Genomic DNA, 12,950 nt, shown 5'->3' with positions numbered 1-12,950 from the left:
CTCCCTCCCGTCCGTCCGTCTCCCTCCCTCCCGTCCGTCCGTCCGTCTCCCTCCCTCCCGTCCGTCTGTCTCCCTCCCGTCCGTCCGTCTCCCTCCCTCCCGTCCGTCCGTCTCCCTCCCTCCCGTCCGTCTCCCTCCCGTCCGTCCGTCTCCCTCCCGTCCGTCCGTCTCCCTCCCGTCCGTCCGTCCGTCTCCCTCCCGTCCGTCCGTCTCCCTCCCGTCCGTCCGTCTCCCTCCCGTCCGTCCGTCTCCCTCCCGTCCGTCCGTCTCCCTCCCGTCCGTCCGTCCGTCTCCCTCCCGTCCGTCCGTCCGTCCGTCTCCCTCCCGTCCGTCTCCCTCCCGTCCGTCCGTCTCCCTCCCGTCCGTCCGTCTCCCTCCCGTCCGTCCGTCTCCCTCCCGTCCGTCCGTCTCCCTCCCGTCCGTCCGTCTCCCTCCCGTCCGTCCGTCTCCCTCCCGTCCGTCCGTCTCCCTCCCGTCCGTCCGTCTCCCTCCCGTCCGTCCGTCTCCCTCCCGTCCGTCCGTCTCCCTCCCGTCCGTCCGTCTCCCTCCCGTCCGTCCGTCTCCCTCCCGTCCGTCCGTCTCCCTCCCGTCCGTCCGTCTCCCTCCCGTCCGTCCGTCCGTCTCCCTCCCGTCCTGGTTCTGTCCTGAGTACCTTGATGAAGATCTCCAGCTCCCCGTTGAAGAGTTTCTGATTGTACAGGGAGCAGGGCCGAGGCTTCCTCTGTCTCTGGGAGCGGCCGAGGGTAGAGGACAACCTGAGAGGGCAGGAAGAGAATTAGCAGCTTGCCCGCCTGGATCTCACTGCACCCTGGGCTCTCAATCACAGCACAGGAACAGGGGGAGGCCATTCAGCCCCTCGAACCTGTTACATTAGGAACAGGAGGAGGCCATTCAGCCCCTCGAACCCGTTCCGCCATTCGATTAGATCATATCTGATCTGTATCTTAACCCCATTTACCCTCCTTGGTTCCCATGACCCTGACCCAACAAAAAACCATCAGTCTCAGTGCTGAAAGCTCCAATCGACCCCCAGACTCCACAGCTTTTTGGGGGGAGAGAGTTCCATATTCCCACTCCCCTTTGTGTGAAGAAATGCTTCCCGACATCACCCCTGAACGGCCTGGCTCTAATTTTAAGGTTCTGCCCCCTTGTTCTGGACTCCCCCCACCAGAGGAAATAGTTTCTCTCCATCGACCCTATCAAATCCTTTAATCATCTTAAACCCCTCGATTAGATCACCCCTTAATCTTCTACACTCGAGGGAATACAAGCCGAGTCTGTGCAACCTGTCCTCGGAATTTAACCCTTTTAGCCCCGGTATCATTCTGGGGAATCTGCGCTGCCCCCTCCCCTCCGAGGCCAGTCTATCCTTCCCGAGGTGCGGCCTGTTCCCGTTCTGTGAGCCGGTGGACGGGGTGAAGAGGGAACTCACCTGTGTGTGTTCTCGTTCTCCACGACCCCTGCAGGGAACAGAAGAGAGTGGGGTTAGTTGGGTGTCACTGCTGTGGGTCACTAGCTCGGAGCTCCCTCATTGTCTCAGGGTGTGGGCGCTTACATTCCTGAGTTAGTGATGGTCTGGGATAGAATCGTAGCAAGGTTACAGCCCGGAAGGAGGCCATTCGGCCCATCGAGTCCGTGCCGGCTCAATGCAAGAGCAATCCAGCTAGTCCCACTCCCCCGCCCTATCCCCGTAGCCCTGCAAATTTCTTTCCTTTCAAGTACTTATCCAGTTCCCTTTTGAAGGCCACGATTGAATCTGCCTCCACCACCCCCTCGGGCAGCGCATTCCAGATCCTAACCACTCGCTGTTTAAGAAAGATTTTCCTCATGTCACCTTTGGTTCATTTGCCAATCACCTTAAATCTATGCCCACTGGTTCTTGACCCTTCCGCCAATGGGAACAGTTTCTCTCTATCTACTCTGTCAGAGCGCCTCATCCGCAGGGTTAGTGGGAATGGGGCAGGAGGGCCGGATCGCCAATCACAGGATCAATGGGAACCAGGCTTCGGAGCCTCACTCGTTACAACTTGCCTTTCTCCTGCAGCCCTACAACCCCCCCACAAACCTCTCAGCCTCTCCCTCTTCCTTTAAGGTTGGCGATTCGAACGGGAATAGGAACGGGAGGGCTCTCCATGGAGTCAATGGGAATGGGAGGGGTCTCCATGGAGTCAATGGGAATGGGAGGGGTCTCCATGGAGTCAATGGGAATGGGAGGGGTCTCCACGGGGTCAATGGGAAGGGGAGGGCTCCCCACGGGGTCAATGGGAAGGGGAGGGCTCCCCACGGGGTCAATGGGTAGGGGAGGGCTCCCCACGGGGTCAATGGGAAGGGGAGGGCTCCCCACGGGGTCAATGGGAAGGGGAGGGCTCCCCACGGGGTCAATGGGAAGGGGAGGGCTCCCCATGGGGTCAATGGGAAGGGGAGGGCTCCCCACGGGGTCAATGGGAAGGGGAGGGCTCCCCACGGGGTCAATGGGAAGGGGAGGGGTCTCCATGGGGCCAATGGGAAGGGGAGTGGTGGGGGTGGGCCCTTGTTGAGACCCTCGCAGACGAGGGCGATAGAGACCAGACCCTTTGAGCATTCCTCCCGTTGTTGTGTTGCAGTATGAGCCGTGCTCGCAGTGAGCGCCTCGCGGGTCTCTCTGGGTTTAGGCGCAGGGACTCACCCTTGTCGATGGCAGATTTCAGCAGCTTGTACTTGGCGTCCAGCTTGGTGATCCTGTTGCTCCCGTCCACGTACTCCTTCACTTTCTGAGAGGCACAGAGAGAGTGTGATCATCGCAGCAATACGGCCACACACTGCACCCCCAGCCCCGGGGGACTCACTGTCCCCCAAACCCACACCGCCCTTAGTAGGTCTATCCTGTGCCCATGGTGGTAGTGTGCCCCCTCCCTCCAACACCACCCCCCCACCATTCCCCGCACACTGGCCGTGCAATGGGCAAGGGGGTATAACCTGTGCCCCCCCCTCACTGGGCGTGGGCTGGGCTGCGACGCCCTGCCCTGCGCTCTCCCCGCCGTTTGCCGATCCCTGGGCTTACGGTGAAGTAGTAGGTCTCGGTGTCCTGCTGGTTGGAACGCCGCTTGGTGATGTTGGCCTTGTCGGAGCCCGAGCCCGAGCCCGAGCCCGAGCCCGAGCCGACCGATTTGACGGACTCCGTAGACCGGCTGGGCTGGAAGATGTCGGGAATGTCGTAATCATCTGTGGTGACCAGGTCCTGCAACACCCGCAGTGTGGCCTTCAGGGTCTTATTAATCTGTAGGTGGAGGGAGGGAGACAGAGTCAGTCTCGGTATCGGCAACTAGCGGAGTCAGAGTCACAAACACTCTCACTCACACACACACACACACACTCACACACACACTCACTCATACACACACACTCACACACTCACTCACACACTCACTCATACACACTCACTCATACACACTCACTCATACACACACTCTCACACACACTCTCACACACACTCTCACACACACTCTCACACACACTCTCACACACACTCTCACACACACACTCACACACACACTCTCACACACTCTCACACACACACTCTCACACACACTCTCACACACACTCTCACACACACTCACACACACATTCACACACACACTCACACACACACACACACACATTCACACACACACTCACACACACTCACACACACACTCTCACACACACTCTCACACACACTCTCACACACACTCTCACACACACTCTCACACACACTCTCACACACACTCTCACACACACACTCTCACACACTCTCACACACACACTCTCACACACACTCTCACACACACTCACACACACACTCTCACACACACTCACACACACACTCACACACACACTCACACACACTCACACAAAGACACTCAAACACTCACAAACACTCACAAACACTCACACTCACAAACACTCACAAACACTCACAAACACTCACACTCACAACCTCACACTCACACTCACACCCTCACACTCACACTCACACCCTCGCACATCCCCTCACCCTCGCACATCCCCTCACACTCACACACCCCCCTCATTCACTCTGCCACATTTGCCATTACCCAGTGACCTGTTGCCTGTTCGGTGCTGTGGGACCAAACCTGGCCCTGGGCAGCTGCTTGAGAGGAATCTGTCCCTACCTCTTCCGTCTCCAGTTTGGCCGTAACCAGCGTGGTTTGAAGGTTCTGGAACCGTGTGAGAAGCTCCTGGTAGACGGCAGACTCTGTCCTCACTTCACACACCTGTCACAGGCAAAGAGAAGAAAATGAAACCAAGCAATGGGATAAATGTCCCCGTTCGATCGTCACCTCCCACGAATTAGGCCGGAGCGTAGAGAGGGGGTCAAAAATAAACGATTCATCTCAGGGAAACCTCGCACCCCGAAACAGTGGGGGCAGAGATTCTGCTCAGTGACAGTCTGACACTCTAACCGACTCACTGTAATATTCCCAATTAACCTTTACCATTACTCTCTGGCACCCCTCTATATACAGGACCCCCCCTTACACAGGGAGCCCCCCCAGACACACGGAGAGCCCCCCCAGACACACGGAGAGCCCCCCGTCACACGGAGAGCCCCCCCGTCACACGGAGAGCCCCCCCGTCACACGGAGAGCCCCCCCAGACACACGGAGAGCCCCCCCAGACACACGGAGAGCCCCCCCTTACACAGGGAGCCCCCCCAGACACACGGAGAACCCCCTGTCACACGGAGAACCCCCCCAGACACACGGAGAACCCCCTGTCACACGGAGAACCCCCTGTCACACGGAGAGCCCCTGTCACACGGAGAGCCCCCCTGTCACACGGAGAGCCCCCTGTCACACGGAGAACCCCCTGTCACACGGAGAACCCCCCTGTCACACGGAGAACCCCCCTGTCACACGGAGAGCCCCTCCTGTCACACGGAGAACCCCCCTGTCACACGGAGAACCCCCGTCACACGGAGAGCCCCCCTGTCACACGGAGAGCCCCCCTGTCACACGGAGAACCCCCCCTGTCACACGGAGAGCCCCCCCTGTCACACGGAGAGCCCCTCCTGTCACACGGAGAACCCCCCCTGTCACACGGAGAGCCCCCCCTCTCACACGGAGAGCCCCTCCTCTCACACGGAGAGCCCCTCCTCTCACACGGAGAGCCCCTCCTCTCACACGGAGAGCCCCTCCTCTCACACGGAGAGCCCCTCCTCTCACACGGAGAGCCCCTCCTCTCACACGGAGAGCCCCTCCTCTCACACGGAGAGCCCCTCCTCTCACACGGAGAGCCCCTCCTCTCACACGGAGAGCCCCTCCTCTCACACGGAGAGCCCCTCCTCTCACACGGAGAGCCCCTCCTCTCACACGGAGAGCCCCTCCTCTCACACGGAGAGCCCCCACACTTACACACGGAGCCCCCACACTTACACACGGAGCCCCCACACTTACACACGGAGCCCCCACACTTACACACGGAGCCCCCACACTTACACACGGAGCCCCCACACTTACACACGGAGCCCCCACACTTACACACGGAGCCCCCACACTTACACACGGAGCCCCCACACTTACACACGGAGCCCCCACACTTACACACGGAGCCCCCACACTTACACACGGAGCCCCCACACTTACACACGGAGCCCCCACACTTACACACGGAGCCCCCACACTTACACACGGAGCCCCCACACTTACACACGGAGCCCCCACACTTACACACGGAGCCCCTCCTGTCACACGGAGCCCCTCCTGTCACACGGAGCCCCTCCTGTCACACGGAGCCCCTCCTGTCACACGGAGCCCCTCCTGTCACACGGAGCCCCTCCTGTCACACGGAGCCCCTCCTGTCACACGGAGTCCCCACACTTACACACGGAGCCCCTCCTGTCACACGACGCTCCTCTGCTTGATGGGCCCCTCAGACGCCTCCTTTCGAAGGCTGAAAACCCCAATTCTCTCCACAACCCAGACCCCCAACACTAGGATTCACCCCTCCTGACACTTTGCACTAACTTTAATGCACAAATGCCTCCCTCGTGATGAAGCCGTGGTGCTCAGTTGAACTGTGGCCACCTGCGGCCGTTCTGCCAGCGAAGGTGAACATCCAGCTGGCCGGTGTTGACTGTGGCTCAGTACTGCCCCCTGGGGTCAGACCGCAGCGAGCACGCTGACCACACAATTCCAGATTCTCGAGAACTCCTCGACTTTTCTGTAATTGCTGAATTAGAAGCTTGAAAATCCTCTTTCTGCCCACGAACATAAATATTACTTGGACAATTAATTTCCATTCAGGAGCTGAGACTGTCGTTCAAAGTTAGGAGAAAGAGACATCGGGAGTGTGTCAGTATTTACAGGGGGTCCCCGGGAGTGTGTCAGTATTTACAGGGGGTCCCCGGGAGTGTGTCAGTATTTACAGGGGGTCCCCGGGAGTGTGTCAGTATTTACAGGGGGTCCCCGGGAGTGTGTCAGTATTTACAGGGGGTCCCCGGGAGTGTGTCAGTATTTACAGGGGGTCCCCGGGAGTGTGTCAGTATTTACAGGGGGTCCCCGGGAGTGTGTCAGTATTTACAGGGGGTCCCCGGGAGTGTGTCAGTATTTACAGGGGGTCCCCGGGAGTGTGTCAGTATTTACAGGGGGTCCCCGGGAGTGTGTCAGTATTTACAGGGGGTCCCCGGGAGTGTGTCAGTATTTACAGGGGGTCCCCGGGAGTGTGTCAGTATTTACAGGGGGTCCCCGGGAGTGTGTCAGTATTTACAGGGGGTCCCCGGGAGTGTGTCAGTATTTACAGGGGGTCCCCGGGAGTGTGTCAGTATTTACAGGGGGTCCCCGGGAGTGTGTCAGTATTTACAGGGGGTCCCCGGGAGTGTGTCAGTATTTACAGGGGGTCCCCGGGAGTGTGTCAGTATTTACAGGGGGTCCCCGGGAGTGTGTCAGTATTTACAGGGGGTCCCCGGGAGTGTGTCAGTATTTACAGGGGGTCCCCGGGAATGTGTCAGTATTTACAGGGGGTCCCCGGGAGTGTGTCAGTATTTACAGGGGGTCCCCGGGAGTGTGTCAGTATTTACAGGGGGTCCCCGGGAGTGTGTCAGTATTTACAGGGGGTCCCCGGGAGTGTGTCAGTATTTACAGGGGGTCCCCGGGAGTGTGTCAGTATTTACAGGGGGTCCCCGGGAGTGTGTCAGTATTTACAGGGGGTCCCCGGGAGTGTGTCAGTATTTACAGGGGGTCCCCGGGAGTGTGTCAGTATTTACAGGGGGTCCCCGGGAGTGTGTCAGTATTTACAGGGGGTCCCCGGGAGTGTGTCAGTATTTACAGGGGGTCCCCGGGAGTGTGTCAGTATTTACAGGGGGTCCCCGGGAGTGTGTCAGTATTTACAGGGGGTCCCCGGGAGTGTGTCAGTATTTACAGGGGGTCCCCGGGAGTGTGTCAGTATTTACAGGGGGTCCCTGGGAGTGTGTCAGTATTTACAGGGGGTCCCCGGGAGTGTGTCAGTATTTACAGGGGGTCCCCGGGAGTGTGTCAGTATTTACAGGGGGTCCCCGGGAGTGTGTCAGTATTTACAGGGGGTCCCCGGGAGTGTGTCAGTATTTACAGGGGGTCTCTGGGAGTGTCAGTATTTGAGGGGGTCTCTGGGAGTGTCGGTATTTGAGGGGGTCTCTCGGAGTGTCCGTATTTGAGGGGGTCTCTCGGAGTGTCGGTATTTGAGGGGGTCTCGGGGAGTGTCGGTGTTTGAGGGGGTCTCGGGGAGTGTCGGTATTTGAGGGGGTCTCCCCGAGTGTCAGTATTTGAGGGGGTCTCCCCGAGTGTCAGTATTTGAGGGGGTCTCCCCGAGTGTCAGTATTTGAGGGGGTCTCCCCGAGTGTCAGTATTTGAGGGGGTCTCCCCGAGTGTCAGTATTTGAGGGGGTCTCTCGGAGTGTCAGTATTTGAGGGGGTCTCTCGGAGTGTCCGTATTTGAGGGGGTCTCTCGGAGTGTCCGTATTTGAGGGGGTCTCCCCGAGTGTCCGTATTTGAGGGGGTCTCCCCGAGTGTCAGTATTTGAGGGGGTCTCCCCGAGTGTCAGTATTTGAGGGGGTCTCCCCGAGTGTCAGTATTTGAGGGGGTCTCCCCGAGTGTCAGTATTTGAGGGGGTCTCCCCGAGTGTCAGTATTTGAGGGGGTCTCTGGGAGTGTCAGTATTTGAGGGGGTCTCTGGGAGTGTCAGTATTTGAGGGGGTCTCCCCGAGTGTCAGTATTTGAGGGGGTCTCTGGGAGTGTCAGTATTTGAGGGGGTCTCTGGGAGTGTCAGTATTTGAGGGGGTCTCCCCGAGTGTCAGTATTTGAGGGGGTCTCTGGGAGTGTCAGTATTTGAGGGGGTCTCTGGGAGTGTCGGTATTTGAGGGGGTCTCCCCGAGTGTCAGTATTTGAGGGGGTCTCCCCGAGTGTCAGTATTTGAGGGGGTCTCCCCGAGTGTCAGTATTTGAGGGGGTCTCCCCGAGTGTCAGTATTTGAGGGGGTCTCTGGGAGTGTCAGTATTTGAGGGGGTCTCTGGGTGTGTCAGTATTTGAGGGGGTCTCCCCGAGTGTCAGTATTTGAGGGGGTCTCTGGGAGTGTCAGTATTTGAGGGGGTCTCTGGGAGTGTCAGTATTTGAGGGGGTCTCCCCGAGTGTCAGTATTTGAGGGGGTCTCCCCGAGTGTCAGTATTTGAGGGGGTCTCCCCGAGTGTCAGTATTTGAGGGGGTCTCCCCGAGTGTCAGTATTTGAGGGGGTCTCCCCGAGTGTCAGTATTTGAGGGGGTCTCCCCGAGTGTCAGTATTTGAGGGGGTCTCCCCGAGTGTCAGTATTTGAGGGGGTCTCCCCGAGTGTCAGTATTTGAGGGGGTCTCCCCGAGTGTCAGTATTTGAGGGGGTCTCTGGGAGTGTCAGTATTTGAGGGGGTCTCTGGGAGTGTCAGTATTTGAGGGGGTCTCTGGGAGTGTCAGTATTTGAGGGGGTCTCCCCGAGTGTCAGTATTTGAGGGGGTCTCCCCGAGTGTCAGTATTTGAGGGGGTCTCCGGGAGTGTCAGTATTTGAGGGGGTCTCTGGGAGTGTCAGTATTTGAGGGGGTCTCTGGGAGTGTCAGTATTTGAGGGGGTCTCTGGGAGTGTCAGTATTTGAGGGGGTCTCTGGGAGTGTCAGTATTTGAGGGGGTCTCTGGGAGTGTCAGTATTTGAGGGGGTCTCTGGGAGTGTCAGTATTTGAGGGGGTCTCCCCGAGTGTCAGTATTTGAGGGGGTCTCTGGGAGTGTCAGTATTTGAGGGGGTCTCTGGGAGTGTCGGTATTTGAGGGGGTCTCCCCGAGTGTCAGTATTTGAGGGGGTCTCCCCGAGTGTCAGTATTTGAGGGGGTCTCCCCGAGTGTCAGTATTTGAGGGGGTCTCCCCGAGTGTCAGTATTTGAGGGGGTCTCCCCGAGTGTCAGTATTTGAGGGGGTCTCTGGGAGTGTCAGTATTTGAGGGGGTCTCTGGGTGTGTCAGTATTTGAGGGGGTCTCCCCGAGTGTCAGTATTTGAGGGGGTCTCTGGGAGTGTCAGTATTTGAGGGGGTCTCTGGGAGTGTCAGTATTTGAGGGGGTCTCCCCGAGTGTCAGTATTTGAGGGGGTCTCCCCGAGTGTCAGTATTTGAGGGGGTCTCCCCGAGTGTCAGTATTTGAGGGGGTCTCCCCGAGTGTCAGTATTTGAGGGGGTCTCCCCGAGTGTCAGTATTTGAGGGGGTCTCCCCGAGTGTCAGTATTTGAGGGGGTCTCCCGAGTGTCAGTATTTGAGGGGGTCTCCCCGAGTGTCAGTATTTGAGGGGGTCTCTGGGAGTGTCAGTATTTGAGGGGGTCTCTGGGAGTGTCAGTATTTGAGGGGGTCTCTGGGAGTGTCAGTATTTGAGGGGGTCTCCCCGAGTGTCAGTATTTGAGGGGGTCTCCCCGAGTGTCAGTATTTGAGGGGGTCTCCGGGAGTGTCAGTATTTGAGGGGGTCTCTGGGAGTGTCAGTATTTGAGGGGGTCTCTGGGAGTGTCAGTATTTGAGGGGGTCTCTGGGAGTGTCAGTATTTGAGGGGGTCTCTGGGAGTGTCAGTATTTGAGGGGGTCTCTGGGAGTGTCAGTATTTGAGGGGGTCTCCCCGAGTGTCAGTATTTGAGGGGGTCTCCCCGAGTGTCAGTATTTGAGGGGGTCTCCCCGAGTGTCAGTATTTGAGGGGGTCTCCCCGAGTGTCAGTATTTGAGGGGGTCTCCCCGAGTGTCAGTATTTGAGGGGGTCTCCCCGAGTGTCAGTATTTGAGGGGGTCTCCCCGAGTGTCAGTATTTGAGGGGGTCTCCCCGAGTGTCAGTATTTGAGGGGGTCTCCCCGAGTGTCAGTATTTGAGGGGGTCTCCGGGAGTGTCAGTATTTGAGGGGGTCTCTGGGAGTGTCAGTATTTGAGGGGGTCTCCCCGAGTGTCAGTATTTGAGGGGGTCTCCCCGAGTGTCAGTATTTGAGGGGGTCTCCCCGAGTGTCAGTATTTGAGGGGGTCTCCGGGAGTGTCAGTATTTGAGGGGGTCTCTGGGAGTGTCAGTATTTGAGGGGGTCTCTGGGAGTGTCAGTATTTGAGGGGGTCTCTGGGAGTGTCAGTATTTGAGGGGGTCTCTGGGAGTGTCAGTATTTGAGGGGGTCTCCGGGAGTGTCAGTATTTGAGGGGGTCTCCCCGAGTGTCAGTATTTGAGGGGGTCTCCCCGAGTGTCAGTATTTGAGGGGGTCTCCCCGAGTGTCAGTATTTGAGGGGGTCTCCCCGAGTGTCAGTATTTGAGGGGGTCTCCCCGAGTGTCAGTATTTGAGGGGGTCTCCCCGAGTGTCAGTATTTGATGGGGTCTCCCCGAGTGTCAGTATTTGAGGGGGTCTCCCCGAGTGTCAGTATTTGAGGGGGTCTCCCCGAGTGTCAGTATTTGAGGGGGTCTCCCCGAGTGTCAGTATTTGAGGGGGTCTCCCCGAGTGTCAGTATTTGAGGGGGTCTCCCCGAGTGTCAGTATTTGAGGGGGTCTCCCCGAGTGTCAGTATTTGAGGGGGTCTCCCCGAGTGTCAGTATTTGAGGGGGTCTCCCCGAGTGTCAGTATTTGAGGGGGTCTCCCCGAGTGTCAGTATTTGAGGGGGTCTCTGGGAGTGTCAGTATTTGAGGGGGTCTCTGGGTGTGTCAGTATTTGAGGGGGTCTCCCCGAGTGTCAGTATTTGAGGGGGTCTCTGGGAGTGTCAGTATTTGAGGGGGTCTCTGGGAGTGTCAGTATTTGAGGGGGTCTCCCCGAGTGTCAGTATTTGAGGGGGTCTCCCCGAGTGTCAGTATTTGAGGGGATCTCTCGGAGTGTCAGTATTTGAGGGGGTCTCTCGGAGTGTCAGTATTTGAGGGGGTCTCGGGGAGTGTCAGTATTTGAGGGGGTCTCCCCGAGTGTCAGTATTTGAGGGGGTCTCTGGGAGTGTCGGTATTTGAGGGGGTCTCTGGGAGTGTCGGTATTTGAGGGGGTCTCTCGGAGTGTCCGTATTTGAGGGGGGCTCTCGGAGTGTCCGTATTTGAGGGGGGCTCTCGGAGTGTCCGTATTTGAGGGGGGCTCTCGGAGTGTCCGTATTTGAGGGGGGCTCTCGGAGTGTCGGTATTTGAGGGGGTCTCGGGGAGTGTCGGTATTTGAGGGGGTCTCTCGGAGTGTCCGTATTTGAGGGGGTCTCTGGGAGTGTCAGTATTTGAGGGGGTCTCTGGGAGTGTCAGTATTTGAGGGGGTCTCTGGGAGTGTCAGTATTTGAGGGGGTCTCGGGGAGTGTCAGTATTTGAGGGGGTCTCTGGGAGTGTCAGTATTTGAGGGGGTCTCCCCGAGTGTCAGTATTTGAGGGGGTCTCCCCGAGTGTCAGTATTTGAGGGGGTCTCCCCGAGTGTCAGTATTTGAGGGGGTCTCCCCGAGTGTCAGTATTTGAGGGGGTCTCCCCGAGTGTCAGTATTTGAGGGGGTCTCTGGGAGTGTCAGTATTTGAGGGGGTCTCTGGGAGTGTCAGTATTTGAGGGGGTCTCTGGGAGTGTCAGTATTTGAGGGGGTCTCCCCGAGTGTCAGTATTTGAGGGGGTCTCTGGGAGTGTCAGTATTTGAGGGGGTCTCTGGGAGTGTCAGTATTTGAGGGGGTCTCCCCGAGTGTCAGTATTTGAGGGGGTCTCCCCGAGTGTCAGTATTTGAGGGGGTCTCCCCGAGTGTCAGTATTTGAGGGGGTCTCCCCGAGTGTCAGTATTTGAGGGGGTCTCCCCGAGTGTCAGTATTTGAGGGGGTCTCCCCGAGTGTCAGTATTTGAGGGGGTCTCCCCGAGTGTCAGTATTTGAGGGGGTCTCCCCTAGTGTCAGTATTTGAGGGGGTCTCCCCGAGTGTCAGTATTTGAGGGGGTCTCCCCGAGTGTCAGTATTTGAGGGGGTCTCTGGGAGTGTCAGTATTTGAGGGGGTCTCTGGGAGTGTCAGTATTTGAGGGGGTCTCTGGGAGTGTCAGTATTTGAGGGGGTCTCCCCGAGTGTCAGTATTTGAGGGGGTCTCCCCGAGTGTCAGTATTTGAGGGGGTCTCCGGGAGTGTCAGTATTTGAGGGGGTCTCTGGGAGTGTCAGTATTTGAGGGGGTCTCTGGGAGTGTCAGTATTTGAGGGGGTCTCTGGGAGTGTCAGTATTTGAGGGGGTCTCTGGGAGTGTCAGTATTTGAGGGGGTCTCCGGGAGTGTCAGTATTTGAGGGGGTCTCCCCGAGTGTCAGTATTTGAGGGGGTCTCCCCGAGTGTCAGTATTTGAGGGGGTCTCCCCGAGTGTCAGTATTTGAGGGGGTCTCCCCGAGTGTCAGTATTTGAGGGGGTCTCCCCGAGTGTCAGTATTTGAGGGGGTCTCCCCGAGTGTCAGTATTTGAGGGGGTCTCCCCGAGTGTCAGTATTTGAGGGGGTCTCCCCGAGTGTCAGTATTTGAGGGGGTCTCCCCGAGTGT

General features: G+C 57.9%; 1 protein-coding gene across 1 annotated transcript in view; it reads right to left on the bottom strand.

Annotated features, from left to right (window-relative positions):
* Positions 1 to 621: 621 nt before the first annotated feature.
* The window catches only part of LOC137316287 (SLIT-ROBO Rho GTPase-activating protein 3-like), a gene marked incomplete at its 3' end in the record, with an annotated part of 44,112 nt that continues 31,783 nt past the window's right edge, over positions 622 to 12,950 (bottom strand). The window contains exons 9-13 of the mRNA XM_067980357.1: positions 4,152 to 4,253; positions 3,041 to 3,256; positions 2,666 to 2,750; positions 1,433 to 1,460; positions 622 to 755 (exon numbers count right to left, since the gene is read on the bottom strand). Of these exons, the coding sequence (XP_067836458.1) occupies positions 622 to 755; positions 1,433 to 1,460; positions 2,666 to 2,750; positions 3,041 to 3,256; positions 4,152 to 4,253 (565 nt within the window). The remainder of the gene's footprint in view (positions 756 to 1,432; positions 1,461 to 2,665; positions 2,751 to 3,040; positions 3,257 to 4,151; positions 4,254 to 12,950) is intronic.

Source organism: Heptranchias perlo, unplaced genomic scaffold (assembly GCF_035084215.1).
Source record: "Heptranchias perlo isolate sHepPer1 unplaced genomic scaffold, sHepPer1.hap1 HAP1_SCAFFOLD_579, whole genome shotgun sequence".
Classification (NCBI taxonomy): domain Eukaryota; kingdom Metazoa; phylum Chordata; class Chondrichthyes; order Hexanchiformes; family Hexanchidae; genus Heptranchias; species Heptranchias perlo.
Note: the sequence above shows the minus strand (reverse complement) of the source record. Positions and strands in the feature narration are given on the sequence as shown.